General features: G+C 41.0%; 1 protein-coding gene across 2 annotated transcripts in view; it reads right to left on the bottom strand.

Moving 5' to 3' along the window:
* TESK2 (testis associated actin remodelling kinase 2) overlaps positions 1 to 26,512 on the bottom strand; it is an 82,299-nt gene continuing 55,787 nt past the window's right edge. For both annotated transcript variants that reach the window (XM_066626194.1, XM_066626193.1), the window contains 6 exons: positions 19,062 to 19,144; positions 17,221 to 17,296; positions 14,076 to 14,159; positions 11,513 to 11,599; positions 8,603 to 8,750; positions 1 to 4,514 (listed from right to left, as the gene is read on the bottom strand). In XM_066626194.1, coding sequence (XP_066482291.1) covers positions 3,511 to 4,514; positions 8,603 to 8,750; positions 11,513 to 11,599; positions 14,076 to 14,159; positions 17,221 to 17,296; positions 19,062 to 19,144 — 1,482 coding nt within the window. In that variant the 3' untranslated portion in view covers positions 1 to 3,510. The remainder of the gene's footprint in view (positions 4,515 to 8,602; positions 8,751 to 11,512; positions 11,600 to 14,075; positions 14,160 to 17,220; positions 17,297 to 19,061; positions 19,145 to 26,512) is intronic.

Genomic DNA, 26,512 nt, shown 5'->3' with positions numbered 1-26,512 from the left:
GCAATTTCTTTGTTTTTATTTTGAAAGCAAATTGGGAAACAGTTTACAAAAACTGACAAAACATATGAAAATATTTTACCTAGGTTCATCTTTGGTTACTTATTGCAGTTCCAGTAAAATATACCGCTTCTGTAAGTCAGAAAAACCTCACAGGGTAACTCAACATAAAAACCAAGATTTGCTTTCCTTACACATTCATAAACATCTGCAGAATTAGAAAAAAACTGTTTTTGCACAAGATGCTTTTTCTGGCAGTGTTAAATTATGCACAGGCTACAAACTTATTTCCTAAGCTTTAATGACAAAGTTTAGCTATTTACAGACTGCAAATATTAAGACATAAAATTCCTTCATAAATATGAAAATAGATCTTGTAAAGATCTTTAAATCTTAATCAAATATTTGGCTGCCCCCAAAGGTTATTTTTGCATAGAAATGTAGTGACATGCAATATGAAAAGCAGCATTAAGTGCAAGAGAAATTATTCAAGTGTCTCTAGTTAAACTGGCAAGAAATACCAGTGTTCTTGGACAAGATACAGCAACCAAGAATAAACCTATCATACCCCATCTTCTGCGAGGGCAGCAATTTTTTTTACATACAGTTTATCACAGTCTTCTTTCACCAATCAGTCACAAGTATAGCTTCTAAACATGTTTAATAAATGTAATACAGAAAGATTGAGTGAATTAAAAACAGATTTGGATCTAAGAAGTGTCTGCAGTAGCTTATAAAAAAGCAAGATGCATCTTTGTCAGCAAATCAAAAACATGATAAAAGCAACTCTCTTCCACTTTTGTATTTGTACAAAGCATTGCACTTGTCTGGCCACATTCCGTATAGCTCATGACCAGCAGCTGCTCCAACATACTGGCTTTTATAGGGCCAGTATAAGCAAGGGATTAGGGACTCTTCACGTGTTGCACAGGAGGGCAGTACATGTAGTTTTAACATTGCCATCACACAGGAACTGGCTTTTACCTGAGCTCTTTTGAAGCCAACTACAATGTGGACAGGGCATACTTCATACTTTCCAAATTAGAATAAGGGACTTGAGTCTTGCAGCAAAATTCTGCTAAGTATCCAGAGCAGCAACATACACCCCTACTATTTCTCAAACACTTTGTAAAAAAAAAAAAAAAAAGATGGCAGGAAGGCAGGAAAATACATAAAAGGAGAACACAAGATCAGAGCAAAGGCCAGTCATTCACAGGTGTGCCACTACAACTTCAAACCTGCCTAGAACACAGAAACTTCAGGTAACATACCCAATGGCTACTGAGTTATGGGAATCCAGCCAGTTTAGTCTAGAGCAAGCAATGTATTTTAGATTTTTTTCAGTGTGCAGATGTAAATGTTCAGTTATCTTACCATCCATGCACCAATTCAGTTGAGGAGGCAAAATGATACCAAATCAAAACTGCATCAAGCTCCAACTTCAATATTTATCTAGTAATTCAGTAATATTTGCTATTTGGCTATTTCCCATCCTGTAAAGCAAACAGGCCTATCTGGACAGCAGTTATGCAGAATCTCTCTGGCCTATCTTGGAAGATGCAACAAATTGAGATAGACTACTACAGAAATTTTTTTTTTTTTTAATTTCAGAGATAAAATAGCTTGAAAGAACTTAGGGGAATCAAAACCTCCCAATAAATAAGCTTAGATATTGTAACAAGTTTTTTGCTGCTGTCAAATTTACAAGTCGGCCTTGGGTAGGAGGCTGCTACCTGCTCCTCAAAATCCCAGTCAATTTCCATAATCCTACATTATTGGTATGCCAGATTTTTATTCCATTTTTTGGTGGGGTGAATGGAAGAGAAAATTTACATCCCTTAAGAGATGGCACTGCTTTTAATTTTCTTCCCCTTTAGGGGGGCTCACCAGCCTGTGGTGTTAAATCAAGGAATTAGACTTGGGAAAGCTCTTTTGTTTCATCTCACTTCAGATTCTCCCTAAGCCATCCATACTTTCCTCCCTCTACTTGCTAAACAGTGCTTAATGCTCAGGTAAGTAGAGAGATTAATATGGCGTATTTGCCATTTCTGCAGTCAAAGTTCAATAAGTAACAATCCTACTTTTCAGAAGAAGAATCCTGAGACAGTTACAGAAGTAACAAAATGTAAAACAAAGACCAAGTTTCCAAGTGTACACACATTTGCTGTAGGGCTCTTACCTGCATCTTAAATCCCCACATTAAAAAAAACAAGCTTAGACTGACTCATATGGACAGGCTGACTGAAATGATATACACAGAGGTGGATTTGAAGAGGGTGTTTCAGGAGAGGCTGGCTTATTCAGAGATCTCCCATGTCCAAAAATTTGATTGGTCAATATGCATCACTCTTTCTCCATCACAGAAAGAAGGTGGATACTGAAGAGTTGCAAACACACACTCTTTGTTCAGAGAACATCCAATATGTTACACAGGCATGTGACTAAACAACAGCTATTGATGCCACGGGGAAAAGCATCACCTGAAGGAAAACAGGATGGACATATCTCAGTTTCAGGTGTGACCCAAACAAGTAATGATTTAACCAATACGCTGAGTGGAGGAGTCAAACAGTACTGCGGGATTTAGCCTCTTGAAAATAAAAAAGTGCTGCAGCTGAAAGCAGCTACTGCAAGGAATGCTTTTCCCCAAAGTGGATAGGGAATGCCTGAAGTAGAAATCTGAGCTGTTCACTTCCAGTGTTTGAAACTGGATTGGAAGAGGTAGGAAGCTTAGCTATTGCAGTCAAGTCTAATCTTGTTCAACGACTACAAGGAAACTGGGATTTCAAGCCCAATGAACCAGTTACTGCATCAGAAAGGAATCTGTTATTGCATCTTGTCCATCTGGGGTGTCAGAGTGTTGCCAATATCAAGCCTTTGAAGACTCCACATCAGGGCAATGGTTCGGACAATACTTCCCCATTTGACTGACATGTTCAAGGACTTTAGGACATGTGTGTATATGAGCATACTTGTGTGCTCATGAAACAATTATGCCCTGGCTCCTCTACTTGTTCCCAGGTGAGTTTCTTAATCATGAATGGGAGGCACCTGTCTTGACAGAAATGTATCATCCCTGAAGTGGCCTTCTACCTACTCAGCATTTACTGAAGAAAAGCAGATGTTTGAAAGGAGGAGGAACTGGTGCTAAGACTGGCAAAATTCCTTCAACAGGAACTAAAGTGTGCGTGTACGTGCACAGCCCCGCCCCCACTGAACAACAGCTTCCAACCAAAGAGGCCCAGGATCCCATAGTCTTATCCCGGAAGAATGGCTTTGCACCAATCCCACAAAAACATGGCTCACCCTTTATGCTTGCAGTCAACTGCCTCCTGAGGTAAAAGCTAAGGGAAGATTCTCACACACTCTTGCACATATGCAGTCTCCCCAGATGCATTTTGGAGCCTCGAAATGAACTGATCTGAGTGCTACATTTTGCTAAAGCAATTTGATAGAAGTTAAAATTAAAGAGGTCAAGGAGGAGTTTATAACCTTGGCATCCTGGTTGGGCTTTTAAATGTCACATTTTGACTGCTCGTTTCTTGATGCTGGTGTATTTGAAGATGGCAGAGAAACAAGATTTGAGGTGTCACTATCCACCACTTCAAACGGAGAAATTTCTCTGCCTGGCTGTGATGAATGGTTAACACTTAACAGTTTGGAAGTCTCCAACTTGGGAGAAGGCATGTTCCTTTGTGTTTCATCTTCTATCTCCATATCTTCAGAGGCGGTGCAGCTCATGAACACCTCTGGGGATCTTTCTTCTGGACAGACTAAATTCTGTACCATAATACCCTCCACATCCTGGGAGACCTGCACAGCATGCTCTACAGGCTTTATGAATTCAGGCTCCTCAACTGCATTTTCTACAGGGTAGAACCCGTTTTCATCCAATCCATCAGAACAGTCCATCTCCTCCTCTTGCAGAGAAGGAGGAGACTCTTGCCTAAGATGTTTGGCCTGAAAAGGAGGGATCTCAGATACACCATACTTACTGCTGCTTAGTAGCTTCTGCCGTACCTCAGCCCCCAGTTGGCTGGGATCACACCTGCCAACTGTTGAAGAGAGATCCCCAAATGTACTATAGTCTTTGTGCACAAATTCAGGAGAGACTGGAAGTGATCTGCTCCGTCTCCCAAGAAGGCAAGAGGGTTCCTGCCAGTCAGTGCCATATGTCTGCTTAAATAGGGGCTGGTTCATCTTCAAACATCTCCCAGTCTCTGGTGAGTGCAAGTCAAATACAAGAGATATCACGGATTTGCTTGGCATGTCAAAAAATTTGATTTTTCCACCTTTCAGGTCTTCCCTAGAGTTGAAAGGGTTCACTTTCCGACTTGCCCCTTTGCTTGGTGTGTAATAAGGGTCCTGAACATTTATCCTGTGGCAAGGCTTACGGGAGAAGATGTCTGACTGACTGCGCGATAGCCAGATGTTGCGTCGTGGACGGGGTGACTTGGGTGGAATCTTGTCATCCAGTGAACTTAGCCTTTTAACTCCTTGTCCTCTCTCTAGTAATCCTAAAAGGGAGATAATTTTTAAAAAAAATCAGATTAAAAGCCAAGGATGGTGTTAGTGGCTGGGCTGGAAGCACACAGGTACAAGCAAAGACCACCAATGTACATGTGATGTTCTTACATCAAGTCCTCCACAAACACACGCACTTGGGATATGTATGAGCTTTCACATGGAATCCACTAACTTTTTTTCATGAGCACTAGGGTTAGGACCTAACTCTGTTGAGTTTCACTGTGCTTAGGGAATTAAATGAGAATGAAGTCAATTGTTATAGTCTGTCTTGACAGTCTCTACAAGTCTCTTATCCTACTGCACGAGAGTAGGTATTTTCAAGGGCCCAGTATATCAGGAAAACAAAGACAAAAAATTAATGTTTAGCTTTTTTGGCCCTGTGATTTAAAAGATTATTCCCAAGTGCAGGAGTTGGAGGAGGACACTCACCCTTTAACAAGGTTATAGGACAAATCCATGCTACTAAAGGCAGATGATTTCAACATGTGAGATTTCCCTAGAGTAAAGACACCTCTATGCTGTGAAAGGTGAAGGCAAACAGTAATACTTCCCTCTGGAAGTGAACGGGTTATATTCCACATCAGCCTTGAAACAGCACATTGTCCAGTGCAGAAACTAGGAGACACAGCACTTGGGCTTGGGGGGCAAATCTGTTAAATACATTTAAATATGGCATCACTAAACAGAGCTACTACAAATATTAAAGTCAATGGAAAGACGTGTCTAGCTACATTTATCTTTAAAATTTAGAACCAGGGGTTATCTACTCTACTTTCCTTAAACACACTAGGTGGCACTGTAATGCTTCACTAGAATGTACAACACAGCCTACCTATTGGTTTGAAATATGCTGTAGGAAATGCTTGTTAAGAGAATCTTTTATTACGGTCACCGACCAGTACAGCTTGTTATAATCCATTATTTTTTAATGTCAGATCTCTCAAGTTAAGAGCTCAATTCAAATGGAGTACCTGAAATCTGTTCCACATGGGGACATCAAGAGTCTTGGACACTAAAATTAGGCACTGAAGCTCCAAAAGTGCAAGATACAGAAAAAGCTACTAACATAGCCAGCAGTATTTCCATAAATATTTTCGTTCTGAAAGTTGTTCATATGGTTAGAATTTGGGTACCAAAGCATTTGAACTTTACAATAGGGGAAAAATGAAAAGAGCTAAGACCACAGGTTTAGGTCCTATGCAAAGATCAAGAAATTCTCTTTGAAATACAAAGAAAACAGGACACAGGGTAGCAATGCAAGCAGTTCAAGCATTGCTTGTAAGATATGCTCTCTGTATCACATCTTTGTCATAGCCTAAGATGGACCAATAATGAAAACCTGACAAATCTCACTGCCTTCTTTCAAAGTGGCATCTCTTCCATTCCCAATACATTTAACACACCAAGGAAGAGATTTTATTCCACTGGTCAAGATAGCCCTTTCTCAAATGACTGGTCAAGTCATTCTACACTCCAACATACATTTACCATGGGAGAAGGTCCCCACAGACCTTGATTTACAATTCATGTCTACTTAGAAGTCAGTCAGAAAGAAAAGTAACTTCTATTTCTCTAGCATTTTGCTTACATCTCTTTTCTGAGTTAAGATCAACCATTGTCAGTGTTGAGAAAATAAAATTTATTTTTTTGTAACACAGAATAAATTAATCCCCAAGTATTCCTCTTTATCCATATATTACAACTCAGTCTAATCACATATGAAGCCTAGAATGTTTCTAAACTAAGAAAAGTTGGAAGTTTTCAACTTTAATTTTTTTCTCCTACATAGTCTTCTACTACCATATGAAGACTGTTGTAATATAATCCAAGAAACAATCTGATACATACTTTTTGGGATGCCATACTGTATTTGTGCTTCCACCACCAAGAGCTTCCTCTGAAAATAGAAGCTTCCCCTGTAAGCAGAGTGCTCTTCTGTTCATATAGCAAACTTCTATTTGCAGAGGGGGTTTCCAAAATTGAAAGTGCTAATCAGGGTGACACTCTAAAAATCTAATTTAGATTATTCTGCAAGGATACTGTCAGAAATTGAGAATTTTGTTAAACTGAGAACAGGCTAATTATTATTTGATTATTAGTTATTAAGAATGCAAAAAATATACAAGGAAAGGGCAAACAGTTAAGAAGGTCAGAAGTAAGTACTTCACCCTGGAGAGCCAGGGTGATGTAGTGTTTTGGGAGGTGTACTTAGACCTGGAAAATTCAGGTTCAAATCCCCCCTCAGCTACGAAGCTTCCTGGGTGACCTTGGGCTTTCTCTCAGCTTCACCCACCTCACAGGGTTGTTGTGAGGACAAAAGGAGGGCAGCCGCTGTGTACACTGCCCTGAGCTCTTTTGAGGAAGGTCGGTATAAAAACGTGAAAAATATATAATTTCAGAGAAAGGAATTTCCTTTTACATGTGGTATCTTAAAATATTTTTTACCAATATGATACAGTTAACTAATGACAAAAGAAGTGGTTGTGGTCTACAACAGTGTTCTCCAAACTTTTTCCCCCCAAGACCCAGTGCAACAATATCCTATACCCTTATCATGACCCTATTCCTGTGCTTAGTCTGAAAATGTCTGCCAAGTGATATAAAAACAAGATGATTTAGAGCTTTTGACTTATTAGTCAAAGTGTACTGTATTAATTTAAGGAGATTCTTTATAATTAATCAAGTCTACAACAAATAAAATAAATCAAGTTAAAATGTCTTTGGGCCTGGACATGTTCAGGACATGAAAGGCTGTGACCAACTCACAAGAATACACTCACTCACTTTGTCTTAGGCTGCAAACCTATCCACACTTTCCTGGGAGTAAGCCCCATTGACTATAGTGGGACTTACTTCTGAGTAGACATGCATAGGATTGGGCTCTTAGAGTTGCATTTATTATTGCTTGATATTCTTGTTAACTTAAAAATATTTTTCATAAATACCCAATATATATTATAAACTATTATAATTATAGTTTATAAATTATAGTTTATATATAAACTATATTACAGTACATATAGTTTAAAAGTGATAATTACATATAATATGGTTACAAAGTACATCAGTAAAATAAATATTTAACTGAGTGAACTACTGACAAGAACTTGAGTTCCTGGTGCACTGCAAAAAAAAAAAGACACAGTTTTTTCTTACCTTGCGACCCAATAAAAAACATCCTGTGACCTAATACGAGGTTGCGACCCATACTTTGAAGAACACCGGTCTAGTATGCTTACTTACAAATGTCATAGAACTGCCCCAACTAAGATTTTGTATGTGTAATGCATTGTGGAATGTTACTGGATTTTCCTCATATAATAATCCTTTGGCTATGTCACTGAATTGGGTCTGAGATGAATTACTAAACATATTAGCAGGTAAATCTCTCAGGTTAACCTCCACATAAATTAACTGCTCAATACTGGCAAATATGCAATTACATAAGGCAGACAAAACATTGTCTGGGAACAGTTTAATGCAGGGCAGTCCAACTTTCGGCAGCTGGGGAGGTGCATGACCCTTGTGTGATCCCTAGCTGTGCCAACCCAGAAGTAATTGGTGGTGACATGATGACATCAACGCCAATTACTTCTATGTTCTGTGCTTGCTGAAGTCATTCTGCAGGCTCAAAACACAAGAAGCAGAGGTGAGTGAGGTGGAGCTTTTTGATCTCCCTGCCACACCATTCCAGCTTCTCCTTCTCCAAAGTTGAAGCTGGAATAGCATGGCAGGGAGACCCAAACGCTTCTGAAGCAGGAGGAGGTAGTGGGGAAGATGACAACTGCAGCTGGGCTTTTGGAGGCCACCAAAAAGGGCTTCATGTTGGACCACCATGCTTTAATGCCTGCTAGAATCTTAAAAAAACCTCTTGAATTCTGTACTATATAAAGTGTACTTAACTGGTTTGTTAATATTATTAGTAAACAAAATACATTAAAAAGCAATAAAAATAAGATTTATGATTTCACATTTTCCTCCAAAAGTTTCATGAAAGTTTGGGTTATAAGGAAGCGTATTGCTTGCTGTAGTAAATCAGAATAGTTAATGATTCTATTCCCCCACCCTCATTCTCTACCTTTGGAAACTGAGATAGGTTTTCTCTCTGTGCTGTCCAGATTAAGGAGCTTTCTTTCTCTTTCAGCCTCCTCATTTTTCAAATGGCTTAGTATCTCCTCCAGGGTCTTGACAATGTCAGCAAATGAAGGACGTAGCTTGGGGTCCATCTGTAAAATGCAATCATGTCACAAATTCATAGGAGCTCAGTCATGAAGAAAACCCTGTACTCATATGTTACAAATACATAGATTTCTTAGTAATTTACTGGTCATGCCATACAAGCACCATCCATTCTTTGTACATGTTTAGTTATTAAAGGGATATATTTTTAATACTTGTGGAAGAAAGCTTACTTGATGTTTCATTTTACAAAGTCATATGCTTAATATAGTATAATGCACATAGTGCTCAAATTGAGCAATTATTGTGTAATTTTTTGTTGTTACATACTTTCTACCTGTCATACACAATGCCATCCATCACACATTGATACAGATACACACATCGATACAACAGGCTTTGTGCCAAGGGCACACATTTAGCACAAAAATTATGTGAGGCCAGTACAATGTACTTTCAGTGGATTTGGGCATACTGAAATGGCTGGCCAAATACAGACTAAGCAACTGCTTACAATGTGACTTGCCACATTCTAGGAAGTCTTCCGAAAATAGAGTGGTCCAAGACTCAATGAAAGTTTGCTACACCCAGAATAGTTCACAAAATGAATTCCATGCACCCGAAGCCACTGAATGATGCTGCATTATCAATGTCACTAAATTAAAAAAATTGTCAGCCCATAGGCATCAAGAGACACTTTTCAGGGACCCCTTTCCAGTAGTTAAAGGCAAGAAGTTCCAGAGGACATCTGGAATATGACCAGGGATAGTGATGTCACTAGGGTTTGCATCATCTGATGCGGGAGGCCAGAGCATCACCCCCATGATGGACTTCCTCCTATGCAGTGAGCAGGGCAATGCCCTGGGCAGTGGGCATGGTGATGCACCATCGCCCCGCCCCCTGCTGGTTTCTTTGGCTACAGCTTTTGATAGAATAGAGATAGCTCAACATGGTTTGTTCCATTGCACTCTGCATGAAAATACGCATTGAATGATAAATATAACATGATGGTATTACTCAAAAATACCAAGATTTTAAAAATTTTGGCAAGTAGTGATGTCACCCTCCCATGCAAGTCACCCGGTGAGGCCTGCACACGCAACTCTGAGCAACACCACTCGAGATAGCAAATATTAAATGAATGTGTGTCTTTTTTGAAGTGTCACATTTTTCCAACCCAGAAGCAAACTGCAGCATATCTTCCAGAAAGCAGTTAGCTAGCTAAAAAATTTGATACTTTGCAGTTCATTTTCACACCTTCTCACTGCACTGGGCCAGAAAGTCAAACACAATAAGAAAGGTAGAAAAGTTGATCTGGCATAAATACTGATGCTGAGAACTGCTGACTCAGCAAGTACTTGTTGCAAAGCACAGACAGGTTTCTAAAAAAGAGAAACCAAATATGAGCAGATACCATGGGGAAAATTCTCAGTAACCACCATAGACTAGGGTCTGCCCACGCCAGAAGATTTTAGTACTGACTATATATATTAGCAGCCAATTCTGTGTTTAGAAGTGAATCCAGATGACCATTAAGAAATCCAACCAGATCTGAGGCAGGAAGATATAGAAGACCCTAGAGAAACCCTGAAAGAACTACGATACAATAACATTATTTCTGGAAGTAATTTCTGTTCTTTCAAGGCACATCATAACTCTGGGAGGCAACTTAAACTGGGAGATATTAACTTGGCTCAGGGCCACAAACAGTAAGCTTCATGGCTCAGCAGAGACTTGAATCTAGATCTTTTGTGCCCAAGCCTTCAGAAGGGAAGAGCCCCCCACAGTTGTCTACATTTTTTAGGAGGCTTTTCACATAAAGTAATGGGAGCTTCTAATCAGTACAGCAGGGCTTTTCAAATTGGGGCATCGCAATGCCCCAGCCTGAGGGCCTTGTCCTCTGCCCCCTTAAGGGGCGGGGGCAGGGGGAGGCAGTGACATGATCCCCAGGATCTTGTCACTAAGGGGGCTGCAGGGACTGGATGTTCTTACCAGTCCCTGGAGCAGCCTCCCAGGCGTGCGGAGAGTCCTCTGCAACCCTCCGCAAGACTCCCCAGCCTTCTAAAAGTGAAAGTGCAGCGATCGCTCTCCACTTCCAGTTTTGCAGAGGCAGAGTGTGATTGCTGCGCTTTCACTTTTAGCAGGCTGGGGAGCCCTGCAGATGGTTGTGCAGGGCTCCCTGCATCCCCAGGATGCTGCTGCAGGCACTGGTGAATACATCCCAGTCCCTGCAACCCCCTTAGCAAAGAACTTACAGGCCCCTGCAAGAACTTACAGGTTCTCAAACTCTCCCTGAGTTTGAGAACCACTGCAATACATGCTCTAGGAGTAACAGCCATATTATAAGACAGGTCGTTTGATAAATAACTTATTTATTATAAGGGATTTCAAGATATGCCTTTACTTTTTATTTATTTATTGCAAGGTCATCTTGTAAGCCCTCAAGTAACATTAGCATCATGCCCTTTTCTACCTGGCAGGCTTGTTCTGTTTCTGTGGCCACACAGTTGTTCATCATGACTATACAGATTATTGCATTCTTTGGCATTGGTGCATCTGTGTAGCTTTACTACTCTGACCCATCATTTTTCAGAAATAATTCCACTCTTGCATGTATCTCTTAAACGTTTCTAGTCAGAGATCTCTGGAATCCCAGGTTTTAACACACACTTGCAAAGATACTGTGTCCTTCATGAATCATTTTTTCAAATTACCAGAAGCCTCAGTGCACTGAAGTTTTATTTAATGCAAGCTGGGATAGGAAAATGAAAGGTCGTCATTGTGCCATTTTCCCTTTGAATTAACTCACATTGCAGCAGTTGAAGGCCAACTGGAGGAAGTTTGGTGGACAGTCCCCCACCATGTGCTGGAAGGCATCATAATCCAATCCAAAATTCTGCATGCGGGAAAAAGAATAAAGTAAACTATTAGAAGCATACAGAAAAAAGAAAAAGGACAGAAAGGACAGACAAGGACAGACAAAGAAATGGGGAAATCATGAAGTCAGTGGCAAAACATGAAAGGGAATTAGAGAAGATAATTCTCTACATTGATCAGGAGGTAATCAATATATTATTATTCTCCATTTTGACAATACTGAATCACATCAATTAGGTTAAGCCCCTAACTCTCCAAGGGAGACTGGTAACATATGTAAACATACAGGTGGGGTCTTTGTATCTGTGAAGGACCCATTCTTTGATTCCTCATGGATACAGAAAACCACAGTTAAGGAAATTTGTGGTTTCGACACCTTTAAACCCCCCCAAAGGTGAACAGTGCTGGGGGCTTTCTGAAGCCCACAGAAGCTGCACGCGTCCACCCACAGCGTCTGTGGGCTTAAAAATGGCTGTAACGGCACCAAAAAAGATACCTCTGGTTTCCCTCCAGAAACCAGAAGTGACTTTTTATGCCTTATAAGGCATTCTGAGGCCCAGGGAAGCCCCTGGGGCTTTTCCCCCAGGGCTTCCCTGGACCTCAGAGACGCCCCTGGGGCATTTCCCTCAGGGCTTTCCCAGGCCTCAGAGTGTCTTATAAAGGTACAAAAATGTCACTGCCAGTTTCCTATGGAAACCGGAAGTAGCGTTTTTTTCAGCCATAATGGCCATTCTGAAGCCTGCAGAGACTGTGGTCAGACATACGTTGGGTTGGGTTCATACGTTGGGATATACGGGAGGGTTCAGGTTGGATCAAGTCTGGCTCTGGGGGACCTGCATTAAGCCAGATCCACAGCTGTATTATTAACAGTATTTATATACCGCTTTTCAACAAAAGTTCACAGATAAAATCTGTGGAAAAACAGGCTCCATCTCTAAACAATAATGACAAAAGAAAGGGATAGTTTCCTGTTGGCTTAGTTGCATGCCTCTTGTCAGGTTAAGGAGACAGAATACTACTAACTATCACTTATTTCCTCCTCAACAGTCTTTCTTGTATGCAATGCTGAGAAGTGATCCATTTTTGAGGGCACAACCCTGCATGCAGGCTGCCTATCTGCTTGTAGTTTTCCTGTTCTAGCTTCTGTAAAAGCAAGTGACATGCCTGCTTCCTAATTTAAAAAACTGCAGGTAATGGGCATGGGGGGAGGGGCATGAAGAATTGTGGATAACTGAATCCATGGATATGGGGAGGGGGCTGCCTGTAGTTCAACAGCTATGTTCCACTTCTCAGGAAGGTCTATCCATTTTGTCAATACAACTTCACATAGGCCTCTATGGTTCTTATGAGTTAAACTGCCCATAAAGCAACTATACAGAGGAATGTAATATGGTCCTACTCTTGCCTAGTCTAACCAGCTCACCTATTTAGCTCTCAGCTGGAGGAGGGGAGAGAATGAGAAAGCTCGAGTGTAGTAACACAGTAGAAAAAAAGACTTTCTGGCAGATTACAGCATTATTGCAACAATATAATGTTATGGTGCTTCACTCTTCCATCATGGTACACATTTGAGTTGTGTTACTCTGTATTAAAGACTTTGATAGTGGTGTGTAATCACGACAGGAAGCAGTATATAAAGTGAAAGTGCAGAATTCAGATTATTCTCTTATCTTCATAATGTTTTGACATCACCAGGTCTTAGAACATGGAAAAAACTGCATAGCCAGTCTGATGGAAGAAGGAACCCTGAACTTTCATCATGATTCCCCTATGGACATAGTTTTGCAATGTGGATTATTTCTGAAATCATAATCTCCCATTTACAGATGCTCTTTAAGATTTCTATGATGAACATTTGCCTGTCAATTTTTTTTTTTAAAGTAGACTCTTCATACATTCTTTTGTCTCAGGAGAAGTGTCACATCATTTTTCTGAAGCAAAAAATCAGAAAATTTATCAAATAGTATCTAACTCAACCCAATGCAATTCTCATTAGACTTCATGAGGGAACAAGCCTGAGTTAAGATTTCTACCTTAAATTTCAGAAAGTGGTTGTTTATCAAAAATGGACAAGAAGTAGGATAGGAATGATACCTACACTGAGACCTGCTCATCTGTGAAGCACTTCACCAATACCAATATTCAATCCAAACTTGAAAAACAACAAAGCAACTCCTTTATCAGACTACCCCTTTCCAGGGAACAAAGCAGCAGCTATAACCTGCTCCATGTAATGCCATTCCAATACTGGCCTACAAATTCATGACAAATAGCAAGTGTAGCGCTCACCTGCAAAATACAACTATGTGCTTTAAGGGAAAGGGGGGAGGAGAAGAGAAGAAATTCTGTGCCAAGCACTGCATGTTTTTGTTGCCAAGAATGGCTGCTTTGTTAGAACCCTTGCAGTAGTAAATTTTGTGTTTAGAAATTGTGTAGACATTCTTCATGAACCAATCAATATCTTGAGCATTCTTCTCTTGCCAGTGTTTGCTCACCTCTGTGCGAGGGAGATAGTCTGGATCTGCCTGAATCCTGGCTATAATCTCGCAAAGAATGATTCCATATGAGAACACATCCGCCTGAGGAGGGGTGGGGGTGGGAGAAAAGAAAACATGACCACATTTTTATTACAGCCTGTTGCCTCATCTACCAGGGCTATCACCTCACTCCACAGAAGATCCCTTATTTTGAAACATCCCTCTGGCAGCCCAAGTTCTTACCACCCAACATTTGCCAAAGTTCTAGAAATTGCAGAAACACAAATCTACACCTGGAAAACACTCTTGCTTCTTTTCTCCCAAGGGATAAGTATAAGGGCACATTCACTGAACAGATACCCCAGAGTTCTGACAAATCTATTTGGATGCAGGTTTTTCCTTTTGTGGATAAGCTCTGCTTCCCCCTCCTTATTCTCCAATACATGTCCAGTTCCCAGATAAAACTGAGTTTTTCTGCTTGCCCCTCTCTGATGTGTACCTTGTATTGTTATTTGATCTAACATTTGTGCAACACTTTGTTGTTGTTTTAAGTTAATCCTTTTTCAAAAACCTTTTTTTCCCCAACTTGGAGAAAGTGTTCTGAGATGTGGGGAGGTAGCCCTGTACCAGAAAAGGCCAGTCAGTCAGTGAAATCCACCTTCTGCTGGAAACCAGAAGAACATTTCCTCTGCACTTGATCTGGGCAAGGTGGTCATACATTTGTCCAAAATATGGTGAGTGCGTTTTACTAAAACAATGCATATCTGTACAATCCTTTGACAATGTTATTGTCATACAGGACTACTCTGCATGTATCCCACCCTCAACAGGAAAATCAGGAAATATTGCATTATACATTAGAAGGAAACTCATTGAAAGAGTTCAGTGATAAATCAAATGCACTTAGGACTGTAGGAAACACCATTTAACACAAAAAAATGGTCCAAGTACAGAACATACCGCTTATCAGAACATACTAGCTAAGAAGGCACCAATATTAAAAATTCCAAAAACTCTGCAATATATCACAGATACCTAAACTCCCACATTCAGATAACTACCTGCAGGAGTATTCAACCAACACAACATAAGATAGAGATCTAAACATGCACATGTGAATAAAAACATGCACTGTTTGGTGAAACTGAGAAATAATAATAATAACAACAACTTTATTTTTACCCTGCCTTTCTCCCCGAAGGGACTCAAGGCAGTTTACAACAGGTTAAAACAGATTAAAAACATAATTTAAAACAAATAAAAACTTATTAACACATATCATAAAAAACAGCAGTCAGATAAAAAATAGTCAGGTAAAAAGAGCATAGAGCAGCAAATCATAAAAGAAACAGACCTGTAAAAAATATTAAAAGATGTTGAAAAGATGTTTAAAAGGCTGAGAACTCAGAAGGCTTGTTTAAACAGAAGGGTTTTCAGGCCTCGCCAAAAAGTCTCAAGAGAGGGAGCCATTCTTAAGTCAAGGGGAAGGGAGTTCCATAGTGTTGGTGCCACTACTGAGAAGGCCCTATTTCTTGCCGCCGCCCCACATACCTCCCTAGGCGGAGGCACTTGTAAAAAGGCCTTCTCTGATGACCTAAGAGGTCGAGCCGGATTGTACAGGAGTAGGCGATCTCTAAGATACCCTGGCCCAGAGCAGTAGAAGGCTTTAAAGGTCAAAACCAGCACCTTGAATTGGGCCCGGAAACGAATGGGCAGCCAATGCAGCCGCTGGAGAAGCGGACTGTCAAACCACCTACCTCCAGTAACTACACGGGCTGCTGCATTTTGCACTAGTTGCAGTTTCCGAACCATCTTCAAGGGCAGCCCCACATAGAGCGCGTTACAATAATCTAACCTCGATGTCACCGTGGCATGGATCACCATGGCCAGGTCTGCATGATCCAAGTACGGCCGCAGCTGGCGCACCAGCCGAAGCTGAGCGAAGGCCCCCCTAGCCACAGCCGCCACCTGGGAATCCAGGAGAAGCTGCGAGTCCAGGTGGACCCCCAAGCTGCAGACCTGCTCCTTCAGGGGGAGTGCAACCCCATTCAGCGCAAGCCGATAGTCCAGCACCTGCATCAAGGATTTCCAAACCAGGAGAGCCTCTGTCTTATCCGGATTTAATTTCAGCTTGTTAGCCCCCATCCAGATCCTCACTGCCTCTAGGCAGCACTCCAGGCCCTCAACCGCCACCTTGGAGTCTGGAGGAAAGGAGAGATAGAGCTGGGTGTCATCGGCATATTGATGGCACCCCACTCCAAATCCCTGGATGACCTCTCCCAGCAGAGAAAGTTCTATCTGGAAGTCCAAGCTGCTTCCTTTGCCTGACAGCAAGGCACGAATGTGCCAAAGAGCCATTTATAGCTCTTAAGAGTGGCTTTGCATGTAAATTTATAGAGCCTGCGCCAAAGTTGCAGACCATGAAAATGCTATATAGATAAGGGGGAAAAAAGATGGTGATCTAGGGAACAGTGTACAGAATAAAGCTGAACAAAGCTTTGAAAAAGCAAATATGAATCAATGATGCTAGGGATTCAGAAATACTATGCAATTCAGAAGCTAAAATGATGTAATTTTTTTAAGTCTTCAGAATATCCTCTGGAGCATGGTATGCAGTGCAACACATTTTTGAGGGAAAATACGTATTTAACTTCATATGCTTTCAGGACTGTTGCAAGATATTTTTTGTTTCAACACACTTTTAATGACTATGTTAAAGAATTAGAAGTTTTTAATAAGATTTTGACAAACTACATTTTGCTTATTTAACTGAAACAATTAATTGTTCAAACTGAATTGTAAAAGTATCAAGTAGTGGTTTTGAGGTGAAGAAAAGAAGATAATATATGTATTTAATTACACAAAAAAGTTAGATATTCATTCCAGTTGGTAGTAATTTGATTTTTGCCATTTCATTTAACAGAGATCTCTAGTAAGCTGCAGAACTCAAATCACATTCAGGAAAGAGGAGAATCCTGACTGATTTTCTAATTAGAATCCATTCAGTTAAACTCTTTCGTTAATGGCCATCATGTCAAAGCACCTTGAAAGCTATGGATGCTCACAACTCCCTAGCAACACTCTTTGCTTTTGTTGCAACAGACTAACACAACTATGCTCTGGAAACTGAAACCCAACCGATTTTCATTTTAAGGTCACCAACCTTTTCATTATACGGCTCGTCTCTCAGCACTTCAGGTGCCATCCAATAAGGAGAGCCCACTACTGGCAGCTTCTCACTGGACACATTTCAAGGGAGAAATTGTTAGAAGTTAGGCAGCAAATAAAAGTCAGTATTTCATAAGCACTTTGCTAACCCCTCAGCTCTCAACATGGGAATGAGTACAAACTGTTCTTTTGCCACTCATTTTGACTCAATTCTTTTGGACAACAGAAAGTCCTGGACTCAAGGTGGGAGGGGTGAGGTTGAAGCAGGTAGGCTACTACAAGTCAAAATAATGTATGCCTCATTTCCAGAAAGACCTCTCTGAGGTTCTAGGCTCTTTAAATGCATGGCCTTGAATATGCTTAATATGCAAGTTGACAACTCCAAATGTCACCTGGTAGCAGATGACCTCTGCTCTATCCGTGGGGCAAATATTTCAAAAGCATTTGGCACTATTTTATTAGTTTCCCACAATTCTGAAAGCTATTATATCATGATAGGAGACTTCCTGAAAACAGGATTCCATCTGTTGCAGTAGAGGCATTAAAATAAAAATTTTACTCTTTATTTGCAAGCTATCTTTGGTGAAGTACAGGCGGGGCCTCGGTATCTACAAGGGATCAGTTTTGGACCCCCCCTCCACAGATATCAAAAACAACAAACAAAATCCACTGTATTATCCCTTTAAACCCTCTGAAGGCGACCGGAGAGCTTTTTGAAACCCACAGAGGCTGCGCGCATCCGCACTAAGCCAGATTTTTGGATATCAAATGAGCGGATAAACAGACTTCACCTGTATATGGCAAACCCTATGAGTAGAAATCGGTATCCAAGGTGCTGCTCTAGGTGCATTTGTCTTCTGAAGTGCAATGGACATTCATCAGGAATAGGGCTTTTCCAGTTCTGACATTGCAGGGTGTGTCTGACCCTGCCTTTGCACTCCTTGCTTGTGTAGACACCAAGCAAAAAAAATCTCAGATTCTATAAAACGTATTTGGGACTAATTCCCGTTCATTGTTTTGCTGGCTTTGAACCAGTTTAATTTGCCCTTTTCAAATTTTCATTTTAAAGTCAGCAGTTTGTTTTAGGTCATCATTATCTTTTCCAATGATTTGTTTTGATTCACTTGTATTTAAGTTGCATATGATAGGACAGCAAATAAGCCGTTTGCAGATTTTACATTAAATTTTGTAGTTCCGTTTTCTTTGGGCTAGGACACAAGATATTCCACTTAAGTCCTACTATAGATACTATACCAATTTAAAACAGCTTATATAGAAAAAAAATATTATGACAATGATGATTTGCTGAGGTGTTACTGCTGTAAGGGCAGCCCAAATGAAAATTGCGCTCTCTCATATCTTGAAATATGATCAAGATTTGTGTGTTTTCTCTTCTGTTGTTTGCAGCTAATGAGATCCTAAGTAAGAAAAAGTGCTTATTTTTGGTTATGACCTCTTTAATGACATCACTTCCTGCCTAATGACATAACTTCGGCCCTCAGTAGGCATCATGAATGGTATTCAGCCCTTGGTATGAAACGAGTTTGACACCCCAGCACTAGAGATTGGGAGGTGGCTGCCAGATCCCAGCATGCAGAGAGACATGAACAACTTTATTTTTTTAAGAAGCTAACCTTCTTCTGCCATTATGCAAATTCAGAGATTAGAGTTGAGAGGTTGGATTTCAGTCAGCTCAGTGAAAACAACCACAAGGGTTTGTCCTTGAAAGTTAAGTGCAGAATCCCAGAAACTGTTTAGAGATGCCTAATAACTATTTGGTTTAGGATTGCACCACAATGATACTTTACCTTGATTAGCACAGGATATTCCACTTACCTATAGTCAGGGATTTTCTCTGCTAAGCCAAAGTCACCAACTACAGCAGAATAGCCATTCTCATCATGTTTTATTAAACAGTTCTGAAGTAAAGAAAGGGGGGAAATTATTAACTTTACCCCATTTGAATCTACCATTTAAACTTTAAAAATATAAAACATAAAAAAATAAAATAAAACATATGATTATTCTAATGATATGAGACACATCTGCTAAAGCTACTAAGGGGAAAAGCATCTTATACTTTTAGAGATCTGCTCAGGTTCACCAGATGATTTTATCAAGAAAGATAATTTCTTAATTCTAAATATGAAGTAGGTACTTCCATAAGTCCTACTAAACTTTGTGAGACTTCTGAAAAGGGAAGAGCAATGGCAGAACACATGCCTTGTGTGAGAAAAGTCCCAGGTTCAATCCCTGCCATCTCTGGGAGGGGCTGGGAAAGACCTGTCAAACTCTAGAGAGCTTGTTAGTCTGTGTTGACAATACAGGACCAGACAGATCCAATTTGTGTTTTGGTCATAAAAAGAGACCAGATTTCTTGACATGTTAAATGACTGTGCCTTAGAGCAGCTAGTCATGGAGCCCACCAGAGGACAGGTGACTCTGGATTTAATATTGTGTGGTACTCAGGACTTGCTTAGAGATGTCAGTGTTACTGAGCCACTGGGGAACAACTATCATGCTGCGATCCGTTTTGACATGCACGTCGGGCAATACCAGGCAAATCTGTCACAAAAACCCTTAACTTCTGATGAGCAGACTTCCCTCAAATGAGGAAGCTGGTTAGAAGGAGGTTGAAAGGGAAGGTAAAAAGAGTCAAATCTCTCCAGAGCGCATGGAGGCTGCTTAAAACAACAGTAATAGAGACCTCGGGCAGATACTGCTGCCTGACAGGCCCCTCCTGACCAAGGAATTAAGTCGAATAGAGATTCAAAGAGAAGGTATTTCAGACCTAATTGATAAATTAAAGATCAAAAAGTCACTGGGCCCTGATGGCATCCACCCAAGAGTTAAGGAATTCAAGAATGAAGTTGCTGATCTCTTGACTAAAATATGCAATTTGTCCCTCAAAACGGCCACAGTGCCAGAGGATTGGAGGATAGCAAATGTCACACCAATTTTTAAAAAAGGAAGGAGAGGGGACCCAGAAAACTATAGGCCGATCAGCCTAACATCTATTCTGGGTAAGATGGTGGAATGCCATATCAAAGATACAATTTGAAAACACAGACGAACAAGCCTTGCTGAGGGAGAATCAGCATGGCTTCTGTAAGGGCAAGTCTTGCCTCATGAACTTTTTAGAATTCTTTGAAACGGTCAACAGGCATGCGGATGCAGGAGAACCTGTGGAAATTATATATCTGGACTTTCAGAAGGCGTTTGACAAGGTCCCTCACCAAAGGCTGCTGAGAAAATTCCACAGTCAGGGAATTAAAGGGCAGGTTCCTCTCATGGATTGAGAACTGGTTGAAGACCAGGGAACAGAGAGTGGATGTCAATGGGTAATTTTCACAATGGAGAGAGGTGAAAAGCGGTGTGCCCCAAGGATCTGTCCTGGGACCGGTGCTCTTCAACCTCTTCATAAATGACCTGGAGACAGGGTTGAGCAGTGAGGTGGCAAAGTTTGCAGACACCAAACTTTTCCGAGTGGTGAAACTGTGGAAGCAACTGTGAGGAGCTCCAGAAGGATCTCTCCAAACTGGCAGAATGGGCAGCAAAATAGCAGATGTGTTTCAATGTAAGTAAGTGTAAAGTCATGGACATTGGGGCAAAAAATCAAAACTTCACATATAGGTTCTGAGCTGTCTGTGACAGATCAAGGGAGAGATCTTGGGGTGGTGGTGGACAGCTCGATGAAAGTGTTGACCCAATGTGCGGCGGCAGTAAAGAAGGCCAGTTCTATGCTTGGGATCATTAGAAAAGGTATTGAGAACAGAACAGCTAATATTATAATGCCGTTGTACAAGTCTATGGTAAGGCCACACCTGGAGTATTGCGTCCAGTTCTGCTCGCCACATGTTAAAAAAGACATAGTGGAAATGGAAAAGGTGCAAAAGAGAGCGACTAAGGTGATTAGTGGGCTGGGGCACCTTCCTTATGATGAAAGGCTACAGCGTTTGGGCCTCTTCAGTCTAGAAAAGAGACGCCTGAGGGGGGACATGATTGAGACATACAAAATTATGCAGGGGGTGGACAGAGTGGATAGGGAGATGCTCTTTACACTCTCACATAATACCAGAACCAGGGGACATCCACTAAAATTGAGTGTTGGGCAGGTTAGGACAGACAAAAGAAAATATTTCTTTACTCAGCGTGTGGTTGGTCTGTGGAACTCCTTGCCACAGGATGTGGTGATGGTGTCTAGCCTAGACGCCTTTAAAAGGGGATTGGACAAGTTTCTGGAGGAAAAATCCATTATGGGGTACAAGCCATGATGTGTATGCGCAACCTCCTGATTTTGGAAATGGGTTATGTCAGAATGCCAGAGGCAAGGGAGGGCCCCAGGATGAGGTCTCTTGTTATCTGGTGTGCTCCCTGGGGTATTTGGTGGGCCGCTGTGAGATACAGGAAGCTGGACTAGATGGGCCTATGGCCTGATCCAGTGGGGCTGTTCTTATGTAAGACATTAACAGTAGACTGCAGCAGCTCTGAAGAATTCCCTAGAGTTGCACCCTGCAATGTCAGCAACATTATCAGGTTCATCCGCCTGTCCATATAGATAGCGGGGGGGGGGGGGAGCAAGGGAGACGAGACCTTAATATCAAATCTTCAGTGTGCTGCTCTCATGAAAACACAGATGGTGGCTGGATTACTGGGTCCCAAGTCTGTGTTTTAACTTGATCAGCTATAGTACACACAGTTCACTTTTGGATTTATAAATTTACACAAGGTCAACTGAATCAGGCCAACCCAATACATACTAAAGCTTCTCAGTTATGGCCTTTGTTATCTTTCATCAAAGAATGCATTCATTCAGCTTGCTTGTGGTTAAATATTTGTTCACTGCAAAATGCAGCTGAACCCTAGAGGGATAACATTAATCATACTGTAATCTTAAAGCCATGATGAAAATTCAGCACACTTAGTGCAGGAATGACCATGTGCTAACTGGCATTTTACAAGGCAAAGATTCTCCCTTCCTCTCCCTCCAAACTGATGCTACCAAATGCTGAAGTGTTGGTGCTGGGAGCATTTAAATGGAGAGTAATATATAAAGTTTAAAACTGTAGTGAATCTGAGCTATTACTCAAAAGTGTACAAACCTAAAAACTTTATTATATCATGAGAATATAGCTACATCCCCCTCTCCACAAAAGAAATGATCTTGTTGTCTTGTGAGTAATTTATATCCATTGATTTGCTTTCTTCCTCCATTAGGCCACCAGTCTGGTTTACAAACTCTAGAGGAGAAGAGTTTAAATCCAGACTAAGAACTATTTTCACTGAAACTGAAAAGGAAAGCCTCTTTATTTGTCTTGTATTTTGCAAATAGAAGAGATGGCAAGATACAAGTCAGTGTCACATCTCCTTAACTGTTTGGTGTTCTAACAAATGGTTATATCCAACTGTGCTCTCTCCCCCAATTGAGATGCATCAACTCTCAACCATAAAATGACTAACTGAATATCATTTTCCTACATCCTGAACCTCAAACGTAGGCCACAAGCATCAATACTGATTCCACACACAATGTTCAAAATATTTCTTAGACATATTTGGCTATAGGACAGGTTCTGCTCTTCTGCAGAAGACTTTGTGGGTCCTAGTTTCACTGGGACCAGGGCTAGGCTGTGCAGGGGGCTTCTAAAAAAGGGAAATTATCTTCATTGCAGCTTCATATTGACGAACTAGTAGTAGCTATCAGAAAGCACAAGAAGGTCTTACATCAACTTTAAACATGCACATTGTGACTGCTTATGCTACAGCTCAGAGCCAAAGTAAGCCATGTTGGTGCTCTAAGCCAGGGGTGTCAAACATAAGGCCCAGGGGCCAGATGTCGCCCACGGAAGCTTTATATCCAACCCTCAGGCTCTCAGCTGCTGAGCCATGCTGAGGTGTTACTGCTGAAAGGGCAGCCCACTTGAAAATTGAGCTCTCCCATAACTTGAATATGATCAAGATATATATATTTTCTCTTCTGTCATTTGCAGCTAATGAATTCCCAAGTGAGAAAAGGTGCTTATTTTTGGTTATGGTCTGTTTAATGACATCACTTCCTGCCTAATGACATCACTTTCGGACTTTAGCAGGCATCATGAATGCTATTCGGCCCTCTGTATGAAATGAGTTTGACACCCCTGCTCTAAGCTATAACAAGCCTAGGAGGTCCTATCCTATAACATTACACAAAACAGTTGTAAACTGGTATTGAGCAACTGATACAAGTCTGATCCTGAGACCTAAATATCAACTAGGCATTGGCACAGCATTATGATGTTCCTAAAAGTACCGTTTTTTGCAGATATGATAGTGTTATTTCAATGAGCTGCAGTTGTTTAAAGTAATTTGCAAAACTCTGAGTTGTTCCAAGTGCCCCAATGGCAAAGGGGACCACTTTGGTATGTTTTGTCCATAGTCATGTGATTTCAATGGCCAGGTATCAGTATTTTTTCTAGTTCTTTTTCATAGACTCTGGGATCTTTAGGAATTGCAATATCAAATAGCCAGACATTCTGATTTTCTTATATATGGTGTATTATGTTTGAGGTGTTGTTCTGTCTGAATGTTAAAGTCCCACAGGATCTTGACTTGTTTGTTCTCCAACACCTTCTCAACCTGATGTTCCCAAACATTTTTTGATGCTGGCAAATTGTACTTTTTATATAATGACCAAAGGATTACTTTTGCAACTTTATCATGTCTGGCTTTGTAATCCATCTGCATGATCTTACTACATTCACGTATCAGATGAGACACAGTCTCATCTTTTTCTTGTCAAAGTTTGCCCTTAGGATTTTCAACTATTTTCAGGATTTTAACCTTCATTGCATTTGTCTGCAGTGGCTCTTCTTGTGTGAAAAAAATCAGACCTACAGTTTCTTTCTTGATGGCACCCAGTTTCAGTCATACCCAAGTCAAGTTATCACTTTTTCCTTCAATGCAGTGGTTGCCCATGCAGTGGTTTATTTTTCCAGCTACTCAACCTCTTTTCAAATTGCAGCTTTCTATATTCAGCCTTAGTTTCTGTAGTTTTTAAAACATTCTCCATTTTTACAGCTGTCAATAGTTCTTCCGTGCTTTGGTTTACATAATCACTCACACCTCTTTTTTCTTTTACTACTTGTTGTACCTGTAGAAGTCCACAACTTCCAATTAGAAGGAGTCTACATCACTTTTTGGATCATTATCATTATCAATGTAAAATACTGTAATATTCAAACAAAAGGACAAAATATAAAGATTTATACTTGCATATGTTCATTAGGCAAAGGTGCAATTAAGAAACTCATCACACAGAAATATCTTGCACTAAGCCTATTTGCCTTATGTAGTACTGGCAAAATACTTCACCATCTTTATGATTCCTTCACTAGTATATATTAAAACTTTTAATTTATAATATGAGGCCCTAACCCAGAGGTTTTCAGACTGGGGTATCGTGACGCCCCGGCCTGAAGGCCCCGGCCTCTGCCCCCTTAAGGGGCGTGGGCAGCGAGGAGGCAGTGACGCAATCCCCAGGGTCGCAGCACTCAGGGAGCTGCAGGGACTGGTATGCACTCACCAGTTCCTGCAGCAGCCTCCTTGGGGTGCAGGGAGCCCTGCATTAGCATCTGCACGGCTCCCCAGCCTGCAGAACATGAAAGTGGAGCTCCACCTCTACAAAACGGAAGTGGAGCACAGTTGCTCCAACTTTCACTTCTGCTGACCTGGGGAGCCCTGCAGAGGCTTGCACAGGGCTTCCCACACCCCAGGATGGCTGCTGCAGGGACTGGTGAGTGCATCCCAGTCCCTGCAGCCCCCCGAGCGATGCGATCCTGGGGATCACGTCGCTGCCTTTCCCCCGCCCCAGCAAGGACTTACTGCGAGTTTCAAACTCCCAGAGAGTTTGAAAACCGCAGCCCTAACCTGTAGTTTACTTAGCTTGTACATTGCTCTAGCTGCTTCACCATACTGAACAGAATAAAGAATCTTCTTTTTACTGGACTGTCTTTCTTTCGAGCTGTTCCTAAGGATAGGCAATGTCTTCACACTGCATCTGAAATGTTTTTACAGTTAAGGGTGCAATCCTAACCAGGTCTACTCAGAAGTAAGTCCTATTTTGTTCAATGGGGCTTACTCTCAGGAAAGTGTGGTTAGGATTGCAGCCTAAGACAAGTAGTCTAGCCCCTGCTGAAAGTTTTCAGCTTGTTCTTGCTTCAGTCCAAGGTCTTTGGTACTATACATATTAGTACTGTAGGAAGTAAGTACCTGTACTGCTACATACTACCAAGAGACCAGACTGTAAAGCAGACAAATACACTCCAGAAGTTGTAATAGTATTCTGGTCAGGCAGGACAACTATATGTGTATGTCATAAAAACTAAGTACTTAAAAATCTTGTATCCCACCCCTCAACAAAGTGGGATGCTTAAGGCAGCTTACAAGTTAACAAGACAAGAATAGCCATGACTATACAATAAAAGCATGACCATACAATAAAAGCAAAAGTAACAAAATGGATATATACTAGACTGGGGCCCCACAGAGACTGTGGAATTTATTTTTTTTAATGGCACATTGATGTTTTAATGGTACATTATATCCTAGATGACAGACGTTTTAAATTTAAGTGGGTTACCACATTTTCATACTCAATGTTGTATTAGAGACTCAGGGCACAAACCTAACCCACTTTCCAGCACCAATATATGGGTAATGCAGCTCCAACAAACATTCCCTTACCTTGAGAGGCTTCTGTGAGTGCCACCCAACTGCAGGATACAGCACATGCCCCACTGGCACGGCTATGCCAGTGCTAGAAAAGGATTTGGGCCTCACTTGTTTATGGCCATCCTAGGAACTTAATGGTCTAGATTCCCTACATTCAAACACTATGCACTAACTCCTGATTGACATGAAACAATATGAAGTCAACAGACAATCTCATACGCTTACTCAGAAGTAAATCCCACTGTGTTCAATGGTACTTACTGTCGGCTAAGTGTGTACAGGATTGAAGCACAGGTTACAACCCTACGCATACCTTCCTGTGAGCAAGTCCCCTTGAACATGGTGGGATTTGCTTCCTATTGATGTGCACTTGAGTACATGTTTAATATTTCCCATCTAACCCAGTTCTGTCTATTTTGGTCAGTGCTAGCAACACTCCAAAGACTCAGCTGAGGTCTTTCCTAGCTTTGAAATGCCAGGGACTGACCTTCAGGATGCAAAGCATGTGCTGCACTACTAAATTATAGCCCTTCCCTAATGAGATTAAAATTCTTTAGAATGTATTGCTGTACTAAAAG

Source organism: Tiliqua scincoides, chromosome 4, assembly GCF_035046505.1.
Source record: "Tiliqua scincoides isolate rTilSci1 chromosome 4, rTilSci1.hap2, whole genome shotgun sequence".
In the NCBI taxonomy this organism is placed as follows: Eukaryota; Metazoa; Chordata; class Lepidosauria; order Squamata; family Scincidae; genus Tiliqua; species Tiliqua scincoides.
This window is presented reverse-complemented; position numbering and strand designations above follow the sequence as displayed.